This window comes from Silene latifolia, chromosome 2 (genome assembly GCF_048544455.1).
Source record: "Silene latifolia isolate original U9 population chromosome 2, ASM4854445v1, whole genome shotgun sequence".
Taxonomy (NCBI): Eukaryota; Viridiplantae; Streptophyta; class Magnoliopsida; order Caryophyllales; family Caryophyllaceae; genus Silene; species Silene latifolia.
The window spans coordinates 173,852,514-173,876,489 of NC_133527.1; the positions used below are offsets into that span (position 1 = coordinate 173,852,514).

Below are 23,976 nucleotides of genomic sequence, written 5' to 3' on the forward strand. Positions count from 1 at the left end.
ATAAATTGGCTTTCATTGAAGGAAAAGTGAAGAAACCGGTGTGTGATGGAGAAGAGGAAAGCCTTGAATTGGTAGCATGGAGACAATGTAACGCAATGTTACGAGCGTGGCTTCGGAATGTGATAAATCCGAAGTTACATTCGAGTATCACTTTCAATCAACCAATTGAGGATGTTTGGGAGGAGTTGAGAAGCAGATACTCGGCAGGGAATGCTCCCAGAGTACATCAACTCAAAAATGAGTTGAATGAATGCAAGCAAGGCAAAGACACAGTGGTAGAGTATTATACCAGGCTCAAGGTAATTTGGGACGAGTTGGACAAATACAGCAAGGCGAAAAATTGTAGTTGCGGTGCGGCAGCGTCTATAGCCAAAGAAAAGGAAGAGGAGAAAGTGCATCAATTTTTGATGGGACTCGACTCCAAGTTATATGGGCAGGTGCGAACAAATCTGCTCATGGAAGACCCAATCACCGGATTAAATCGTGCCTATGCTTTGATACTCAGGGAAGAACGACATGCCTCTCTTACCAAAGTAAAAGAGGAACATAATGATGCCGCCATGGCTACCAGAATTCATGGTGGACAATCAAGAAATAATTACTTCAAAGGTGATGAGGAAGAACCAGAGAAACCGCCGCAATGTACCCATTGTAAAAAATACTATCACACGGAGGAGAATTGCTATGACAAGCACGGGTACGAAGAGGTGAAGGCAAGGGAAAGAGGTCGAGGCAGAAGAGGATATGGAAATAGCCGTGGCAGTGGAAACCGTGGCAGAGGAAGAGGACGCGGACACTACCAGGCAAATGCCACGACAGAGACTCACGGGAAGTCAAACGTACCGTTCACTGCAGAGGAGATTGAAAGGCTACGGATATTGCTGAGCGCCAGTCCCGAGGGCAACGAGAAAATAAAAGGTATGAAATTAACAATGAATATTGAGTGGTTAATTGACAGCGGAGCTTCCCATCATATGACGGGAAAACGAGAATGCTTGGAGAATACGTGGGAAGGAGATTACTCCACTGTCAGTTTACCCGATGGGAGACGTGTTGAGGCTACTGTTCATGGCGAAGTTCGTTTAAACGAAAAATTCATTTTAAAGGATGTGTTATTTGTACCCTCACTGACTTGTGATCTTATCTCTGTACAACAATTAATCCATGAAAACAATTGTCTAATAACATTTTACCCGGATTATTGTGAGATGCAGGACCGGACTACGAAGACGAGGATTGGACGGGGTGAACATCGACAAGGGGTATATTACTATCAACCGGATAAGATTAAAGTAGCCAACCAGGTGACTTTTGGGAAGGAAAGTCGACTATGGCATCGAAGGGTTGGTCATCCTTCGAAAAATATTTTTTCTCGTTTTTCTAGTTTAATTGGACGCAATTTAATTTGGAATTCTGATGAAGTTTGTGACTCTTGTTGTCGGGCAAAACAATCCCGTACTCCTTTTAAGCCTAATAATAGTAGGTGTGATGTTTTGTTTGGACTTATACATTGTGATATTTGGGGGAAATACAAGGTGGCTAGCTTGACCCGCGCACATTATTTTCTTACCATAGTTGACGACCATAGTCGGGGAGTATGGGTTTATTTAATGAAAGAAAAGAGCGAAGCGGGTGATTACATGAAAATTTTTTGTCAAATGGTAAAGAATCAATTTGAGAAAAGCGTTAAAGTCATCCAAAGTGACAATGGGACGGAGTTATTGTCCGGATCTATGCAATCATATTATGAGGAAAATGGGATATTGTTTCGAACTAGTAATGTAGACACACCCCAACAAAATGGCCGGGTTGAGAGAAAACACCGTCACATACTTGAAAAAGCGAGAGCTTTACGATTTGAGGGGCGGTTACCTTTACATTTTTGGGGCGAGTGTATTATGACAGCAGCATATCTAATAAATCGAACACCCACTCCTTTGCTAGACGGGAAAACTCCATTCGAAGTTTTATATCAAAAATTACCCACATTCGATAATTTGAGAGTCTTAGGGTGTCTATGTTATGCCCATAATAAAGATAGAACCCGAGACAAATTCGGAGAACGTGGAACGAAATGTGTTTTCATTGGATACCCACATAGCAAAAAGGGGTGGAAAGTGTATGATTTGAAAGAAAAGCGTGTGTTCGTTTCTCGTGATGTCATTTTTTATGAAAACGAGTATCCATATTCTATTCCGACCAATGAATCCTTATCACAACATGACCTTCACGCAAATATTGAATCACAACTTGAACATACTCAAAATCTTGAATGTGGCAACAACGATGATACGGTTCTGTTGTGAGGGGAGCTCGATTCGGGAGACTTGCGTGAAGAAGAAAAACAGGGGACAAAAGAGCATGTGCAGGGGAATGACGAGAATGTCGGAATGGAAATAGGTACTAGCACCATTAATAATGAGACAGGAGGAAATTCGGTTGACAATGAAGAAGAGGAACAGGCTGTTGCGACTGGTTCACAAACCGGTCGATGACAGTGATGGGTAGAGGAGCGAGAGAAAAATTCGAACCGGCTTGGAAGAAGGACTACTATTGTAAGTCGACAAGAGTAATTACCCCGAGCTTGAATGTTCACCACGCACAATCAAAGTCTTCAAAGTCAGGTACTCGTTATCCTCTAGACAATTATGTTATTACAAATTGTTTTTCAAATACTCACAAAGCTTTTCTAGCAATGATTGATAAAGAAAAGGAGCCTGTGAATTATGGTGAAGCCGCAAAAGACAGGAAATGGAGAGAAGCCATGAGTAAAGAAATTGAAGCATTGGAGAAAAATGAGACTTGGAAAGTTGTTGCATTGCCAAAAGGAAAGAAACCCATAGGATGCAAATGGGTATACAAAATCAAGTATCAAGCTGATGGTACGGTGGAGCGATACAAAGCCAGACTAGTGGCACAAGGTTTCACACAAGTAGAGGGAGTCGACTTTCACGAAACCTATGCGCCAGTTGCAAAGATGACAAGTGTAAGGTGTATGCTAGCAGTAGCCGTGTCAAAAGGTTGGTACATTGAGCAACTTGATGTGAACAACGCATTCTTGCACGGAGATCTCGAAGAGGAGGTGTACATGAGAATTCCTCCAGGATTCGAAAAAGGGGAAGGGAATAAGGTATGTAAACTGTTAAAATCAATTTACGGGTTAAAACAAGCTTCACGTAATTGGTTTGCAAAATTAACAGTTTCATTGAAAAATTACGGATTTATACAATCTATGGCAGATTATTCTCTTTTCACCTTTAATCGAAATGGTTGTTTCATTGGAGTACTTGTTTATGTGGATGATATGATTGTGGTGAGCAATAATAAGGAAGCTTGTGCAAAATTTAAAACATTCTTGAACGATAGTTTCGGAATCAAAGACTTGGGAAAATTAAAATATTTCTTAGGGATAGAAGTGGCCCATGGGAAAGATGGTTTATTTCTAAACCAACGGAAATATGCAACAAGTATCATAGAAGAGACGGGAATGAAAGGAGCAAAGACCGCACATACACCAATTCGACAAAGGCACAATTTATCATTAGCCAAGGGATATGTGTTGAAGGATATTATGAAGTATAGGCGTCTTGTTGGGAGGCTAGTGTACTTAACAATCACACGGCCAGACCTTATATACACGGTGCACATACTTTCGCAGTTCGTAAATGAGCCGAGAAAGGAACATTGGGATGCGGCATTAAGGGCAGTGAGGTATATAAAGAGAAATCCGAGCAAGGGAATCACGATGAAGAAGGATTGTGATTTACAAGTCAGAGGGTATTGTGACTCGGATTACGCAGCTTGTCCGTTGACAAGGAGATCGATAAGTGGATACTTTGTATCGTTGGGGCAATCACCAATATCGTGGAGAGCAAAGAAGCAAGTGACGGTAGCTAAATCAACAGCAGAAGCCGAGTATAGGTCGATGAGTGCAGCTACGGGAGAATTAATATGGATAAAAACATTTCTTGCTTCTTTGGGTGTCTTCCATACTAATTCAATGGAATTGCATTGTGACAATCAAGCAGCAATCTACATAGCGAAGAATCCGGTATTCCATGATAGAACGAAGCATATTGAAGTAGATTGTCATTTCGTGCGACAACATCTTGTTTCGAAGGAAATCAAAACGTCACATGTAAGAAGTAAAGAACAAATAGCGGATTTGTTCACAAAGGCATTAGGTGGAGAGACGTTCGAACATTTGCAATTCAAGTTGGGTCTCGGTGTTCCAAGAGCTCCAACTTGAGGGGGAGTGTGAAGAATAATACTAAGAATATGCCACAATGTATTCTTGATATTATTCTGTAAATATTATTAGCATATACAATATTGTTATTTTATGAATGTGTATATTTGGTTTCTATATTATAGAAGTAAAATAGGAAGGTAGGAGCGTAGGATGCAACATATATATGTAATTCCTAAAGCAATCTCTACATTCAACAATTCTACTCGTATCAAAAATGACCAATTGCAAGAACAACATAATCCACCAATTCATGCCTTAGACCTCATATTGACAACCACCACCCAATTCACACATATATAGATTACAACAACAAGCTCAAAATCCAACAACAATATGGAGTTTCTTAATCTCTTCTTAACTTTCATTTTCATATTTCTCCTCTTTTTTTACGCTTTCCGCAACAACAAAAGTAGCGTCCCTACGAATTGGCCTTTCGTAGGGATGTTACTTGCCCTTCTTAAAAACCTCCATCGAATCCACGACTTTTGTATTGAGCTTACGGAGGGACCCAATTTGAGTTTTTTGCTCAAGGGTCCATGGTACACTTCCATGGAACTATTGATCACGAGCGACCCGAGAGACATACACCATATCTTGAGTAAGAACTTTAGTAATTATCCCAAAGGTGCTAAATTTAACGAGATTTTCGATGTCCTGGGAGATGGGATCTTCAATGCTGATGGTGAATTGTGGAAGTACCATAGGAGAATGGCTCAAACATTTGTCGGGCAGCCACAATTTCATCAACTTTTGATTGAGAAGATTTATGTAAGAGTGGAAAATGGTCTAATACCGGTACTTAATCACGCTTCTAAACAAGGGTTAGTACTTGATCTTCAAGATTTGTTTGAAAGGTTTACATTTGATAATATATGCTCTCTTACAATGGGATACGAGTTGGGATCGCTATGTGTTGATTTGCCTAGTATTCCCTTCTCCAAGGCCTTAGATGATATTGAGGAGGTTATATTTTATAGGCATGTTATACCGGTTAGTGTATGGAAGTTTATAAGGTGGCTAGGTGTCGGAAAAGAAAGGAAGTACAAAAAAGCATGGGAAACACTAGACAAATTCATTTACAATTGCATAGCCAATAAACATGAAACAATGAAGCAATTGGAATCAATTAATCCTAATGATGATGAACAAAATATAGGGGTTGATCTTTTGACATTGTACAAGGATAAAGACGATAAGTTCTTAAGAGACACAGTACTCAATTTCTTCATAGCAGGACGAGATACGACCAGTACTTCATTATCATGGTTTTTCTATCTCCTCTCCAAAAACCCTCAAGTTCATTCAAAAATCCGAGAGGAACTCATCTCAACCATGAATGCAAATGAAGACAACAATTGTAACATGAACAAATGGTATGATTTCACTAGGAACAATTTCAAAGAAACAAGTGATAAGCTAGTTTATCTCCATGGTGCTCTATGTGAGGCCTTAAGATTGTACCCTCCGGTAGTATTTCAAGGCAAAATTCCAGTTGAGCCGGACATTCTCCCGAGTGGGCACAAAGTGGAACCACATATGCAGATTATATTCAACTTGTATGCAATGGGAAGGACGAAATCAATTTGGGGTGAAGATTGTTGCGAGTTCAAGCCCGAAAGATGGATATCCCCCCAAGGGAAGATTAGGCATGAGCCTTCCTACAAGTTTTTAGCCTTTAATGCCGGTCCAAGGACTTGTGTTGGTAAAGACATGGCTTTCATCCAAATGAAGGTCGTGGCTGCCACAATAATCCTAAATTACGAGTTCCAACCACTTGAAGGTCAATCTATTGTTCCCGAGAACTCCATAATTCTTCGAATGAAGAACGGTTTTAAGGTTAAAATGTCTAAAATTTCACTTTTAAGTTATGGTTAAATAATTTGGTGTTGAATTATTCTCCTTGTATGTTATAATAAGACTATATATATAAGAGGAATGTTCCTCCTCCTTTAGGATCTGTTGAATTTAAGTTTATGTAGATCTGAAGGGCCTTTTATAAGGGTTGCTCGCTTGTTTGTAGAATTTTTCATCCATATGAATGTCTTCAAAACTATTTTTCATGTATTTTAATAATTCTCATTGTAAAGCACATGTTTCAAAATGTATTATGTAGAACTTGGTACCTCCGTATTAGTAAGATCAATTAAGATTCTCTTCATTTCCTTTCTCTCCATTTCCTCTCACAAAGTCACAAACCCATTTAATAATATTATCCTCTCTATACTCTATTAACCTTATATTTTTATACATAAATCGTGAACCGTTCGAGGTTGATAGAATACAATCTCGTCCGTCGAAAGGAAATGGCCTCTCCAGTAAGACAGTAAGCCTCTAAGACGCAATATCTGTTTAATATTAAACCGGTTAAATATATTCTCACTTGCATATATAAGACAAACTTTTAGTCCCTAGATATTCTCTTCTTGTCTTATCTACCTTACTTGACCTGATTTAAGTTTAAAATGGATACATACAACTTTTTGAATGAGGTATGGTTTGATGTTTGAACTTCGTATTTCCAATAATTAGTCTCTCTTAAGATGGATATATCATTCTTAAAATGGATCAAATAATGTACAGAGAATAATAAGATATTTGTCCTACATATACAAGTGGGATATTACTTGACCCGTCTTAATCTTAAGACAGATACTTTCATCTTAAATGAGAATTTGTGTTGTTTCTAAAATCTCAGAGATTAAGTTGTGCTAAACAAGCTAATTTGAAGATGGAACGGGCATACACTGACAGCCACACAATAATGGTATGAGTAACAGAGTAAACAAACTACCAATCCATTAATGGACATTTCTAGACGTGTAGTTTTATCTTGAGCTCATAGTTTCGTGTCATTCTTTTTGACAATGAATGATGATGGTGTTTGTCTCACAAATTTGAGATGGATGCGCTTCTATAACAGCGAGTCTTCCTTCTGATGGATCTGTCACAAACTTATGACATGTTAAATACAATTTATGTGAGTGAGTAGATAAGATAAAATAGGTTATTATTCCCTAAACACTTAGCTTTTGTCTTATCTACTCACATGGTAGTACTTGACTAGTCGTAAGCTTGCGACAGATATATCCATTACAAATAAGAATTTGTACTTCAAGTCCAATGGTAAGCTAGTTGAAAGTAGCTTACCATTGCCATATCACTTTTTAAGCTAGTTTAATTTTAGGCTACAAATTTATTTCAATGGTTTAACTTACATTTTAACTAGCTTGACCCAAATTTTAATAAATAAATTAATTTCTATTGGTTGTATTTTAGTGGTAGGGCCAATTAAGCTACTAGCTTAATGAAGTTAGTTGTTTGGTTTAAGCTATCCTACATGAAGTTGTCCAATGGTCTAGCTACTAGCTTGTAATTTCTTAAAATTGCAAATAAGTCCCTAAGATAAATCATTGGACTTGCACTAACAGACATTCCCCTTAAACTAAAAGAATAAGAAAACTGAAAATTTTCCCGCCTAAATGCTTTTAACTAGAAATTGGGCCTAACTTTATTTAGATATATATTGGACCTAATATATGGTCTTTATGTGTCAAAGTATCTTATCAAACACCGCAACTTTTATAGTTGGGCCAAATTTATTTTATTCATTATTATCTCATTAGTCAAATATATGTATTTTAAATGTCGTAAATTTTCTATTTAAAACATATGTATATTTTACTCATATTATTAAAATCAGTGTGTGCTTTTCACTTTTTTATTCTTTTAAATTTTTTTACTCCGTTTAAATTGTTACTCTGTATATTGTAACAAAAATTACAAAAATAGTTATATGCTTCAAATGCGTAAAAATAAGCATAAGTTTTTGTAATTAAACTAACAATCTTCTTTTTTTAATCATAAACTTATTCTGAGTAAAAATGTAAAATTCGTTCTATTTTAATTCTTAGTATTTTTACATATTAACAATTGTAGATAATTAAAAATAAAATTCAAAGTTTATTTATATATTATTATTATTATTAGCTCTAATTGTTAAGTTCTCTAAACTTGACATTCTAAAATACCGTGCATTCGCACGGGCACTGTACTAGTTTTATACTAACCAAATAATAATAAAAACACCTTAGATAGAGATATATAATACGTCATAGATGGTAAATCCCACCATTTGTAAGAGGTAATGTTATGTACAATATATATATTGAATGAAGAGAGTAAGGTGAGTTGTAGAGGACAATAACACGAAATTCTTATATTTATTGGTATATCATATCAGAGTACACCCGCGATCAATAAGAAAATTAGAATTCATAATCTTTCTCATAAATAGGGGTGTAAACGAGCTCATCTGAGCTTGAGCTCTGCTCGAATTTTTAGCTCGAAGCTCGTCGAGCCTAAAAAAAATTAAAATCGGCTCGAGTTCTAATCGACCTCGTTTGTCATTATATCTTTTCACGTTTTCACCTTTTAAATCTAACTAAATATAAATATTTTAAGAAAACAAATAAGATTATAAAGTACTAAAAAATATTATATTATAATATACTTATATAAATGTTTAAATAACATTTATTTTGAAATGAAAATAATATTACAATATAGAGCTAACATAGAGATTATACCGCCTTAGTTGGAGTAAGCCTCTTTTAAAACAGATTTACGATAAAACCTTGTAAAACCATTAATAAACTACTTGATGCCCTTATTAACCAATCATGGTAGTTAGGAGTAGGGACAATTAAGTAAAGTAAATGACGGTTTTACAATAACCTTTATGTGCAACCAATAGATTAATTGATTGGGTGTGATTGTGTAGATACCCAGTATCTGCACCTTCTAAAAACCACCCGATGATGATCGGATTATAACGTATTTTGATATGCGTGCGTGGATTGGCTATACATGAGACGGTTTAATGCACTACTCGGATATGAAAAATGATTTCAAAAGTTTTCTAACTTCATTTGCATTAAAATAACACTATTTAGAGTTAAAACCGTCTTCGGACCCAAAACCGACTCAGAAACCCGCAATTCGAGTCAACCTGAGTCAACCCGAGTCAAACCAAATCTCGAATGTTAAAAATAATGTCATGAATGTCTTCATCATGTCATTTCCATTAAAATGACCCTTATTAGAGTCAAAACCGACACCGAGCCAAAAACCGACTCGAAATTCAAATCCCGACTCACACGGGTCAAACCCGAGTCAAAGACACAAATTACCTACCTCAAGTAACACCAAAATCATCTTATTAGATGCCCATATTGTTACACGACATCTTATATCAATGCCACATATCAACAATGGATGGAGAATTGGCCACTTCCAAATTGAAAAGGACAATACACCCACTTGTATCACTAGGTGGCTCGCGCCTAAAGCAGATGTCTGCTTAGCCTCTAAACAAACACAACCGACCTACCATCCCACATTTCTCTATAAATACCAACCATCACACACTACAAACCTCACGCGAGAGTCCGCCCCCTTCTTCTCCCTTAAACTTCTAGACTCGACTTCCTAAGTCACAAAATCGACACGTGTCGTAAACACAAGCCTTACACATTTTGTTTGGTACCGTCGCCGTGCATTCAACCGACCCATTTGACCAACTCAATTCATCAATCAACATGTTTTAATTAACATATTTTCAAAACCAAATCCTTTTTTAAGGCACTCTTTTTAAACTTCTTTGATAGCGAGTAGTCACAACGAGAAAACCGTCTCTAAAGTCGTCTACCACGCAAACATCAAAATACGTAAGTTTGAGGGTGTAAATATCTCACCCATTTCATGTCTTTACTGTTTTTAGGAGTTTATATGCATGAACAATGCATAACACGATTCAAATATAGGTTAGACGAGCCAAAACCGAGTTTTGGCCTGAGACAGGAGCTCCTTGCTATGCAGGGAGGCTCGCGCCTCTTGTGGGTGTCTGGGTCAGACTCATCCGTGCTTTGAGTTCATCTTTCCTTCAACACTTTCTTTTATTTTTACTCCTTTCCTTTTACGGTTTTTACCATTTCAAATCATTTTTATGACAAATATTTTGACCATTACAAAAATCATCCTTGGTTCTTTATACCATGACGGTTTATTCCGTGACTCGATGATATTATTGGTTAATTACATTTTAATGGGTATTTTAACACCCTTTTCTTTATTTACCATTTTTCTCATTTATTTACACTTGTAAACATATTAGTCATAATCCATAGTCATCCTTAGTTCTTTATACCATGTCGGTTTAATCCGAGTACGATGACAAACTTGACTAATTACAAAAAAATGAACTTAACATATTTAGTTCATATCAAACATTTACATTTTATTCGTAAGCTATACCTTTCAAACATGCAAATCCGACAACGAATGTTACTAACACAATAATAATTATTCCGAGTTGTGCAAACAATACTTGTAAATTATTTAATCACAAATACGGTTTTAAGCAACCTTTTCAAGAACCAGGAGACGCCCCCTTAGGTCGGCTCATGGCTCACGCCCCAAGCGGCCGTCTGTTTCCACCTTTCAAAACCAGGGCAGAGCCCTTTATCTCGCCAATAGGCTCGCGCCTTAACAGGGCTGCCTGGCGCTGTTCTGTCCCATTTTGGTACTTGTCTAGGACGATCCCGATTACGGTTTATCCGAATACGTGACGGATCAGATTGACAAGTTTACGTTTTTTACACTTTGTCATTTGACACCCTTTTTTCAATAAATGGATCGTGTTAAGCATCATAACCTGAACTTGGTAAATGGATGTTTAATTTCCGTTTTCAGATGTAAATCAATCTAAATCCAACTTGACATCTTATGCTTGATATTTGGATTAACAAACCGACTTAGAAAGCTCACATGTTAGGTTAACACTTTTGGATGTGCATTCATGCATTTACCGTTTTATCAACTCTTGCACTTAAACAACCACGATCGATCAGTAGAGGCCGCTAACGCGGGCGGGATTGGGTGTCCGATTAAAGGGCTTCCCAATACGTACCCTCGCCCCTTACTCAGAACCTTTGGATAGTGGATGGCCTTATCCAGGGCACACGAGAGTCATTTTAGGCATAGAATGCTAAAAGGGGGACGAGCCCTTATCTTTAGTATCTATGTAAAACACCGCTTTTTGCCTTGGTTGACCTGGGTATAAAGTAGATTCGAACGGGTTCCAAGCATCCCACAAATGCTTGGTGGCGACTCTGAATAACTCTAATCGTTTCGAGACCTTTACCGAGACGAAACCGACCGATCTAAATCGATCCGGTCGAAAGCATTTTTTACGCCACCGAGCGTGGCTTTCAAAAGACCGCTGCATGTCCACAGATTGGCTGGGATTGCAGGTGGGCCATGTCCACAGATTGGCGACTCCGCTGGGGAAAACTAGGACACTTGTGTCTTTGTGATCCTTAGAGGTGAAACTCGAACGAGGTCGTGGTTAAAGAGCATTAATTGATATTACGGTCATAAGTCGGGTTCCTTGTCCGAGCCTACAACCTAACCTTTATCGATCAATTGGCTCGTCTCGTCGGCGTGAGTTTTCTCATTCCCGCGTTTCGAATCCCGATTGAGTCAAGCATGCCGTTGACGTTACACATTTCTGTTTCGTCAAAGAGCTTTCACTTCCTTCGTGCACGAGGCTAGGGCACCCTCCTTACACATTTTGTTCGGATTGGTATCCCTCTCGAAAATCGGGGTTTGATTGCTTGGTGTGTAACCTTTTAAGCCAAAACCCGTGTCAGCATTATGCATAATATAATGAACTGTGAGTGCTTATGTGTTATGTGATCATAAGTCCTTCCGTGTCATTTCAAACTTTCAAAAGCACCTTTTTGCGCCGTTATAATGGCCTTTTCAAAACTCGGTCTGTCGTCGACCGTTGCACGCCTTTCTAAGCCGTCGCAATGACGATTTTCAAATTCGGTTTTCTACAACCATTTCAACACGCCTTTCTAGGCCGTCGTAATGGTGATTTTCAAACCCGGTTTTTACAACTGTTTTCAAAGCACAACTTTTTATGCCGTTATAATGGCCATTTCAAAAACCCGGTTTTTATAACCATTTCAAATACACCTTTTCATGTCGTCGTAATGACGATTTTCAAACTCGGTTTTTCACAACCGTTTCAAACCTCGGTCTTTCGCCGACCGTTGCACACCTTTTTGTGCCAATGTAATAACGATTTCAAACCTTGGTTTTCACAAACCATTTCAAAATACCCTTTTACATCGTCATAATGGCCATTTCAAACCTCGTTCTCTCGCCGATCGTTGCATTTCTCAACGCGCCCTTTTACGCCGTCGTAGTGACGTATTCTACCCTCGAATTTTCAAAAATTCGAAATCAGTTTTCAAATAAAAACATTTTTCAAACCGTCGTAATGACGATTTCAACTCATGCAACTTTCCAAATTTCAAAATCAAATTTGGCTTTTCTAAGCCGTCATAATGACGATTTCAATTCTCACAATCTTCGATTTGCATACCGTTTTTCAAAGGTTAAAATGGTTTTCTAACCCGTCGTAATGACGAATTCAATCCTCATAATTTCCAATTTCAAATCATTTGAAAACAAATTTAACCGTTTCCAAATTCCAAATTCAATTTCAAATCATTTGAACAAAGTTTAAACGTTTTCAAATTTCAAATCCAACTTCAAATCATTTGTAAACAAATTTAATCGTTTTCAAATTTCAATTTAAAATCAAATATTTGAAAACCAATCTAACCGTTTTCAAATTCCAATTCAATTTCAAATCATTTGAAAACAAAATTAACCGTTTTCAAGTTTCAAATTCAAAATCAAATCTTTGAAAACAAATTTGACCGTTTTCAAATTTCAATTCAAAATCAAATCATTTGAAAACAAATTTAACCGTTTTCGAATTTCAAATCAAAACACAATCTTTGAAAACAAATTTAACCGTTTTCAATTTTTCAACCCAATTTCAAATCCTTTGAAAGCAAATTTAACCGTTTTCATGGCCATTGTGATGACGATTCCAACTTCTTCGATTCTCGATTTTTAAAATCGTGATTCGGAATTTCAAAAATCGTCTTCGGAAACAACACTTTGTTTTCAAAGCCGTCGCAATCTCAACTCAAACCATCTTTTGAAAATAAACTTAAAACAACCTTTTCAACTAACGGACTTCTGAAGATCCCTATTCTTCGGGAGCCGTCCATAAAGCGACAAATGAATCCTTTTGAAAATTTCTATTTTCGAAAATTTCAGTCCACCTTTCTGATTCAGCCTCGAGTTGATTTTAAGTCAAGTCGTCTAGATAACATCGAGTGTCCGCCGAAGTTAGTACCTACCTTTTGGTCTAGGTCGTGTTGCCTAATTGTCGAGACATCTCCAATTATGGCGTTAGGAGAGTCAAAACCTCTCGGGTATTAAACTCATCTTTCCCTAAATTACGGGTCAAAGGTCAAGTTTGTGTACATGTCTTGTCCAGCTGCGTTATGCCAGCAACCCACGTCCAAACTGAGTCAGAAGTCGTCTGTCTAGGCATCACTATGCCAAAGTCGACACTCGAGTCTAAGTTCAATGTCATGCACAAAGAGTTCAAACACAAGAGGTCATTCACGATCTTTAATGAACTCATAACCTAGTCACATCGTCGCGTCTTCACAGCAAAACTGCCTTTTGTGCATATGTGTCGTACTTGCCATTGTTTGTGCAATCTCTTACCAAGACAAGTTATAACGCCTATCGTTGTGTCAAATAGGAATCCCTTGGGTGCCATCGATCATCGATAAGAAACTCAAGAAGCCGATCAATTTGCATCTTCCATGACTTCTGCTGAAACCAACAACATAGTCCTTCGACTACTAGCTACCGTGGAAGACTTGAGCACTCGTCTCTCCCAAGTTGAGGGAAAAATGATAACCGGGAATTCTCCCTCTTCCGATATTGAACAAAGGGTTAAGCTCCTTGAAAGCCGACTACTTGCCAACGACAAAACCAAAACCAGACGACCTCATATGTCTTTCCATGATTTGGGTATGCCTTATGCCACAGCCTTGGAAAGGCTAATCTCCAAAGGAAAACTCCAACCGATTGGTCCAACTCCAGACCCTTTACCAAGCAAGCGAGGTCGAAGATGGGACGGAAAACTGTTTTGTCAATATCACCAAGGTCGCGGACATGACACTAATGTGTCTCCCCTTGAAAGGTGCCATCCTTGATATGATCGAAAAGGGTGAGTTACCATTACCTCCCTCAACAAACAACAAACACAACCCTCCAGAAAACCCTATATATTGGACACAGTCAGGAATCTTCCCTAGACTGCTCTCATCTCATCTCTCCTGACGATGAGAAAATTCATGCAATTGATGAACATGGCATACAAAGCGCTATAATGATGCTCTCCGTCTCTATCAATAACATATTCTCAAAGCTGCAAGTGGCTATTGATGATTTGAACACTCGGGTAGCTAATTTGGAGAAGAGGTTTGGTAGTACCGAAAATGAACTTGACTATCAAGGAAACCAACCCTTGGTTCACCAACCAACAGCTGTTGAAAATGAGGAATCATCCGATGGTTCCCATACCCACAAACCTACCGACAAAGAACATGAAATGACCTCACCAAAATACCCTTCAAAATATCAAGCAACATCCCAAAAACTTCCCATTGACAACGACCAAATCCTGCTTCCGCCCAGGATTGACAAAAACAAAAACAAAACTCACAAAAACATCCCAAAAAACACCAATGTTGGAATCATGAGAAAACATCAAAGGGTATTCACGGATCTGGGAATAACATATGGCACCGCTCTGGGGATACTTGCTTCAGAAGGAATGCTCCAACCCATTGGCCCGACTCCGGACAAACCCGAACACAAAAGAGCCCGATCGTGGGATGGTAATGCATATTGCCAATACCATCAAGGCAAGGGCCATGACACCGAAACCTGTTTCAAACTCAAGCATGCCATTCAAGATATGATTGAAGCTGGCAAAATCATAATTGCACCTCTTAGTCAAGACAATCTTCCTGAATGTCTCAAATCAAACAGCAGGGTTGAGCGTTCTCAAAGGACATTCACTAAACGCAACACAACCTATGCCGCAACTCTTCAAAAACTCATGACTGAAGGGAAGTTACAACCAATCGGGCCCACTCCGGACCCGTCTGAAAGCAGGAAATCCCGTTTCTGGGACGGCAATGCCTATTGCCAATATCATCAAGGGAATGGTCATGACATTGAAACGTGCTTCAAACTGAAACATGTTAATCAAAATATGATCGACAACCATGAACTGATAGCTTCATCCCTATGCCAACCAAGTGATTAAGACAACCCTAATGAACATCTTTTTCTGCAAGGAGATAAAAGCCTCATCGACTATTGTCCTCATATCATCCCCAACAACGAGAGTGAAGTGCTCAAATGGGTCAATGCTCAAGACCAGACATTCAAGCTGTCGGATGCTGCGAAGGAGATCTTCAAGGAGGAAGATGATGATTAGGAGTCCGTATCTACGATTAAGTCTGAGTCCGAGTCCGAGTCTTAGGCTTTCAATTCTCATATCTATCCTAGCGTCTGTCCTTTTATTCCTAAGTGACAAACTGGGGGCTGTCCCCATGATTCACATGTATTCATCGAGTCTGTGCTAACATCTTATTTATCTAAATAAAAGCACGATTTCCATCTATCATATATTCTCCCCTTTACCATTTCCCGCTGACAACGAGAATTGATTTGAGAATTGATTTAAAAGAAACAATATGTTCCAATTCAATGTGAGTATACTCGAGTGACGTTCCGTACCGAGTAAGCAGAGGATTCGAAACTCCGTCTCCATTTCTGTACCTATTCCATGTCTGGCAATAGAAATTTTTCATTAGCACCCGATTTAGAACGAGCTTCTATCAAAGGGATCCTACGACGAACCTAGATAACAAACCAGAACATTTCCTTGTTCATGATCAATGACGGAAGGCAAGCCCATTCCCCACAAAAACATCCCATCACCAAATATCAACCTCTCACCAAAAGGTACATCCCCGTCTGCACCTCTACCTTCCTTGAATGAAGGACGGCAAAAAACCAATATATTCAAAGCAAAGCTAAAGCGAAAGGCCAAAATCAAAGGCCCAAGCCAATATCCATTCACCCAAAGTCATAGCTCAAGGCCAAAGCAAAAGACCAAAGCCAAAAGCAATTCATCCCAAGGCCAAAGCCAAAGCCAAAACAAAGGCAAAAACCAAAGCCAAAGCGAAAGCCAAGGCAAAAGCCAAAACAAGAACGAGATAGTGAAATTCAAATTCACTATTTTCACAAATTTCAAACGACGGAAATTAAAACCGTCATTTTCAAATTAAAAAACACAAGATAGTGAAATTCAAATTCGCTATCTTCACCAGCTTCAAACGACGGAAATTAAAACCGTCATTTTCAAATCAAAAAAACAAAATAGTGAAATTCAAATTCGTTATTTTCACAAATTTCAAACGACAGAAATAAAACCGTCAATTTCAAATCAAAAACAAGATAGTGAAATTCAAATTCACTATTTTCACAATTCCAAACAACGGAATTAAAAACCATCCCATTCAAAAAACGAAATAGTGAAATTCAAATTCGCTATTTTCCCACAATTTCAAGCGACGAAATTCAAAACCGTCACTTTTCAAAAAAATGAAATAGCGAAATTCAAATTCGTTATTTTCCAACAATTTCAAATAACGGAATTAAACCGTCACTTTTCAAACTTCGGACCAACAAGTCCAACACCAACATCCAATCTCCAGGGCCAACAAGTCCAAAGCCCAGGACCCATGAGTCCAACATATAAAGTCCAGGACCAACAAGTCCAAAGCCCAGGACCCATGAGTCCAAAATACCAAGTCCAGGAGACCAGGACCAACAAGTCCAAAAGCCCAGGACCAACAAGTCCAACACACCAAATCCCGGACCGACACGTCCAAAACCCCAAATTCTAAAACCTCAACCAAAACTGCTTCACCCCTAAATCCTTCAACAGACTGTTACAGGGAGACCCATCTAGGATCTTAGGGATTCCCCTCAAGATCATAACCAACATCGCTTCACCCCTAAGTTCTTCTAGAGACTGCTACAGAGAGACCTATCTAGGATTCTGAGGATTCTCCTCAAGGTCGTAATATCACACCTTAACCTTTAAGGTCCAGACATGGGATTCTGATCCCACATTTACCAACCATTTCCGGCTCAGGCCACATCAAGCCGGAAACCCCATTCCGCACCACATTACAAGCCGCAACCCACCGGCCTAAACACCACAAAATACAAACTCCAGATTTTTATCTGTCAAACAGCCCTTTTATTACCAAGCTTCACATTTCTAAAATGCTGGAGCCATTTCCACCTTGACCCAAATTCAGAGTCTTCAAAAAAAACATTGCTTTCTTAGGGTCCACTTTTTAGTGTGCTCACACAACAAGAAACATTTCCACTAGCTATGCCTCTTCGATTCATGATCAAGAGGTATTTCTCTCCAATCAACTTTCGAGTCACCAAACGGAATTCACCGTCGTGACCCTTAACTCTAGATTTTTATCTGTCAAGCAAACTTATTATTACCAAGCTCCACATTCCCTAATGTCGAAGCCATTTTCACCCTGACCCAGATACGGAGTCCTCGAATGCTTTGCTACCGAGAACAGGACATACCTAATCTGCCCTTAGGGTCCACTTTTTAGTGTGCTCACATGATAAGGAATATTTTTACAAATTAGACCTCTTCGATTCATGATCGAGGGGAATTCTCTCAAATCAATTTTTCGAGTCACCAAATGGAATTTACCATCGTGACTCTCTCACATTAAGGTCCTAACAACTCGCTTAGGCACACATTCAGATGAGTCATCAAACGGAATTTACCGTCGTGAACCTCACACTTTAAGGTCCTAACAACTCGCTTATGCACACATTCAGAACTACGATCTGGTTTGATTTCACACCACGTGAATACGTAGGCAGTCCTTCAAGGACACAACCATACCCCTCAAAATCACTTTAAGGTCCTAACAACTCGCTTAGGCACACACATTCAGAACTACGATCTGGTTTGATTTCGCAAACACGCGAATACGTAGGCAGTCCTATTACGAGGGCACAACCACATAACCACACACATTCAATTTTCAAACCTTCAATTTGCAACCCATTGCACACACAGTTTAGAACTACGATCTGGTTTGATTTCGCAAACACGCGAATACGTAGGCAGTCCTATCACAAGGGCACAACCGCATACTCCTTTCACTTCCCTTCCAATTTTCAATCCTCAATTACTAGTTCAGAACTACGACTTGGTTTCATTTCGCAAACACGCGAATACGTAGGCAGTCCCCCAACAAGGACACAACCGCACACCCATCTCAATCTCAACCATCAACATCAATCCTCAAAAGCAGTCCATCCAGCTACAAAAATTAATCTCTTTACTAGGGCTTCTTCCTTAAGACGTCACTCATTCCTTATTTTGCCAAATTCCAGTCTTCTGACTCTGGGGGCTTCTCTTTCAAGACGCCACCCGTCCTTTGTCCTCAAACATCTTTTGAGTCTCAACTACAGTCTAAAATAAAACTCCCCATAGCCTAGTGCTCGGTTCGGACGACGACAAGGTCTTGGTTCTGCTCTCCGAATCATCATACCTCGAGAAGGGATCTCCAACAAGCAAACGGAGGCAAAGATGTCTGAAGAAAATAATCAATTCATGTTCCCCAGCCAAGCGAACCTTCTACCTCGGGGATTTGATACGCGTTGTCACCCTTTCTTGGCTAGGACTTGCACTTACATGTGCAAAGTCTGTCAGAGTCACCCTCATGTTCTGTTGACACTGCCATTTACATCACGTTCACGGCCGCCTGTTTGTCAGTCTGTCGGTATGCGTCTGTGTGAGTCAGTGTCCCAACAGCCACGTGTCTCCAATCTATTAAATTACAGATCTACGAGTAACAAGACTCGCCTTTAAGCTTCACAACTTTCAAAAATCCTATCTCCCCTCACGCGGGATATTACATGCTAATTGCATACATGCTTATGTGCTTGTACGTTTGCGTGCTACATGCTTGTCAATGCAACTGCAGATTTGTGTGGTCACTAACCCTGCAGATAATCTTGAGAAGACAAACGCACTCCAACTAAGTATTGGGTTCTTCCCAACAAACGGCGACCCGTCAAGTCCAAGGGGTTCAGCCACATCAATTACATGGCATACGCTACCTCCCAGCGAGCAGCAACTCATATCCCCAGCGAGTCCTGAGAAGTTTCTAACTCCCCAGCAAGTGCCGATTTTCAAATAGATGTCACACGGGTCTTTCAAATATCCTCGCAATGTCGTTCATGATCCCGACGCAACGCTCTCCCTAAATGGTTTTCCAAAGAGCCTTGCCTAGATGATTTTTTCCCCACGGAGTTCATTTAGGACCCCCAGCAAGTTAAAGTTCGTCGCTCCTTAGCCGAACCTATCAACGTCAACCTGATTGGAAGTCATTACCAGACAATATCTTGAAATAAGCACGATGTCCCAGGCTATTTCCCACAGTCGATCATTCGACCTTCAACATGGCTGGCGAGCCTTTGCGCGGAAACAATTCAAGGACATATCCCGAAGATACCTCAGATATGACTCCTTCCTATGGCTGGCGAGCTTCAAAACGCACCACCTTCAACACCGGCTGGCAAACCTTTGTGCGCAAAAGATTCAAGGACGTATCCCGAAGATGCCTCAGGTATGACTCCTTCTTATGGCTGGCGAGCCTTTATACGTAGTCTAATGGACTTTAAACGACCCGAACCGAAAGTCGACAAACTCTAAACTGTTCCCGACGGCAGGTCCTTGACTCGAATCCCAGAGTCGCCTCGACGTCGCCCTTCCCGACGGCAGGTCCTTGGCTCAAACCTTTTTGAGTCGCCTCGACGTCGCAATGGTCTTCAGGTTGTAATCTTCGATTGACCTGGAGATCATACTTTGACTTTCGCCCTGTTCAAGCCTCAGTCAAAGTGGGGGCTCAGAGATACCCGAAGATTCCGCACCTTCCAAAAACCACCCGATGATGATCGGACTATAACGTGTTTTTGATATGCGTGCGTGGATTGGCTATACATGAGACAATTTAATGCACTACTCGGATATGAAAAATGATTTCAAAAGTTTTCTAACTTCATTTGCATTAAAATAACACTATTTAGAGTTAAAACCGTCTTCGGATCCAAAACCGACTCAGAAACCCGCAATTCAAGTCAACCTGAGTCAACCCGAGTTAAACCAAATCTCGAATGTTAAAAATAATGCCATAAATGTCTTCATCATGTCATTTCCATTAAAATGACCCTAATTATAGTCAAAACCGATACCGAGCAAAAAACCGACTCGAAATTCAAATCCCGACTCACACGGGTCAAACCCGAGTCAAAGACACAAATTACCTACCTCAAGTAACACCAAAATCATCTTATTAGATGCCCATATTATTACACGACATCTTATATGAATGCCACATATCAACAATGGATGGAGAATTGGCCACGTCCAAATTGAAAGGGACAATACACCCACTTGTATCACTAGGTGGCTCGCGCCTAAAGCAGGTGTCTGCTTAGCCTCTAAGCAAACACAACCGACCTACCATCCCACATTCTCTATAAATACCAACCATCACACACTACAAACCTCACGCGAGAGTCCGCCCCCTCCTTCTCCCTTAAACTTCTAGACTCGACTTCCTAAGTCACAAAATCGACACGAGTTTACGACCTACCGATCGTAAACACAAGCCTTACACATTTTGTTTGGTACAGTCGCCGTGCATTTCACCGACCCATTTGACCAACTCAATTCATCAATCAACATGTTTTAATTAACATATTTTCAAAACCAAATCCTTTTTAAGGCACTCTTTTTAAACTTCTTTTATCGCGAGTAGTCACAACGAGAAAATCGTCTCTAAAGTCGTCTACCACGCAAACATCAAAATACGTAAGTTTGAGGGTGTAAATATCTCACTCATTTAATGTCTTTACTGTTTTTATGAGTTTATATGCATGAACAATGCATAACACGATTCAAATATAGGTTAGACGAGCCAAAACCGAGTTTTGGCCTGAGACAGGAGCTCCTTGCTATGCAGGGAGGCTCGCGCCTCTTGCGGGTGTCTGGGTCAGACTCATCCGTGTTTGAGTTCGTCTTTCCTTCAACACTTTCTTTTGTTGTTACTCCTTTCCTTTTACGGTTTTTACCCTTTCAAATCATTTTTATGACAAATATTTTGACCATTACAAAAATCATCATTGGTTCTTTATACCATGACGATTATTCCGTGACTCGATGATATTATTGGTTAATTACATTTAATGGGTATTTTAACACCCTTTTCTTTATTTACCATTTTTCTCATTTATTTACACTTGTAAACATATTAGTCATAATCCATAATCATCCTTTGTTCTTTATACCATGTCGGTTTAATCCGAGTACGATGACAAACTTGACTAATTACAAATAAATGAACTTAACATATTTAGTTCATATCAAACATTTTACATTTTTATTCGTAAACTATACCTTTCAAACATGCAAATCCGACAACGAATGTTACTAACACAATAGTAATTATTCCGAGTCGTGCAAACAATACTTGCAAATTATTTAATCACAAATACGGTTTTAAGCAACCTTTTCAAGAACCAGGAGACGCCCCCTTAGGTCGGCTCATGGCTCGCGCCCCAAGCGGCCGTCTGTTTCCACCTTTCAAAACCAGGGCAAAGCCCTTTATCTCGCCAATAGGCTCGCGCCTTAACAGGGCTGCCTGGCGCTGTTCTGTCCCATTTTGGTACTTGTCTAGGACGATCCCGATTACGGTCGATCCGAATACGTGACGGATCAGATTGACAAGTTTACGTTTTTTTACACTTTGTCATTTGACACCCTTTTTCAATAAATGGATCGTGTTAAGCATCATAACCTGAACTTGGTAAATGGATGTTTAATTTCCGTTTTCACATGTAAATCAATCTAAATCCAACTTGACATCTTATGCTTGATATTTGGATTAACAAACCGACTTAGAAAGCTCACATGTTAGGTTAACACTTTTGGATGTGCATTCATGCATTTACCGTTTTATCAACTCTTGCACTTAAACAACCACGATCGATCAGTAGAGGTCGCTAACGCGGGCGGGATTGGATGTCAGATTAAAGGGCTTCCCAATACGTACCCTCACCCCTTACTCAGAACCTTTGGATAGTGGATGACCTTATCCAGGGCACACGAGAGTCATTTTAGGCACAGAATGCTAAAAGGGGGACGAGTCCTTATCTTTAGTACTTATGTCAAACACCGCTTTTTGCCTTGGTTGACCTAGGTATAAAGTAGATTCGAACGGGTTCCAAGCATCCCACAAATGCTTGGTGGCGACTCCGAACATCTCTAATCGTTTCGAGACCTTTACCGAAACGAAACCGACCGATCTAAAGCGATCCGGTCGAAAGCATTTTTTACGCCGCCGAGCGTGGCTTTCAAAAGACCGCTGCATGTCCACAGATTGGCTGGGCTTGCAGGTGGGCCATGTCCACAGATTGTTATTTTGAGGCCACAAAATGATACTCCCTCCATTCAACTCCACTTTGCATATATGTTTTATGCACAAATATTAAGAAAACTATATTATAGTATTAAAAGTACAACAAATGGATAGAAAGTGTTCAGATTTTGTGTAATTTGTGGGTCTTAATAGTGAATTATGGTATTATAGTAATAAAAGTACAACCAAATAAGGAAAAGTGCAATGTGGAATTGAATGGACGAAAAAGAAATACATGTAATGTGGAGTTGAAAGGAGGGAGTAACATTATGACCCATTAATGGCTAGAAACAACAGTAGGGCTCAAAATGAAGCAGGCCCATCGCTTTGTTCGTTTCTGGAGTCTGTTTTTATTTTCTTATGATATTTTTCATTTCGGGTATTTGTTTTCTTTCTTTTAGGAAATGGGGATTTTGTGTTACGTATACAGCAAAATGCTTAATACACGTCATAGAATTTTCATTTTTATTAATATAGTCTAAACACCCAGTGACAGTGGCTTGGGCAACAACATCGGAGCGTTGATCTCAAAATGACTTGGAGTCGACTGATATGAATTATGCTTTTGACTCGTCTTAGAAGGAACAATCCATGCTACAAATTTAAAAATACATTGAAAGTTGAGCATATATTTTGTGCATTGCAAGAAATTATGAGACATTGTCTCCCTATTTCGAAATTAGATAGGAAATTAAGAGGGGATTATGCAAGAAATTATCAAGGAAATAAGAAAATTGTCCATTGCCCACCACATTCTGAAATTGACTTTAGGCTTAATACAAGTTCCCTTTGATCACCAATTTGGGGAAAATTGAGATTAACACTATTTCACGCATTAAGCCTCATTTTTACTTTTTATTTTTCCAACAAAAGAACTAAATAAAAACTAAATAAACTATCCCCTAGGCTACTTGAGTGAAATGATTATACTTTTCTAATTATGAAATGTAAATGCCAATATAGATGGCAATTACTCAAATGAGAGTCATAAAGGCATTACAATTTAGAATTCTAAGGGGACTTGGTAGATCTGGGAAACGGGTCATTTACGAATTTAACAGAATTCAAAGCAGATCAGGTCAAGCGGGGTCAATTCGAGCTCCGGTCAGTTCCGGGTCGGTTATTACCAAGTTATTTAGGGATTATTAACTATGTAGAACAATAAAC

At 39.2% G+C, this 23,976-nt stretch overlaps 1 protein-coding gene across 1 annotated transcript; it reads left to right on the forward strand.

Moving 5' to 3' along the window:
* Window positions 1-4,402: 4,402 nt before the first annotated feature.
* On the forward strand, window positions 4,403-6,316 carry LOC141643398 (alkane hydroxylase MAH1-like). Its single transcript, XM_074452550.1, has one exon. The coding sequence runs from the start codon at window positions 4,586-4,588 to the stop codon at window positions 6,125-6,127; it is 1,542 nt and encodes a 513-aa protein (XP_074308651.1). The 5' UTR covers window positions 4,403-4,585; the 3' UTR covers window positions 6,128-6,316.
* Window positions 6,317-23,976: the final 17,660 nt, after the last annotated feature.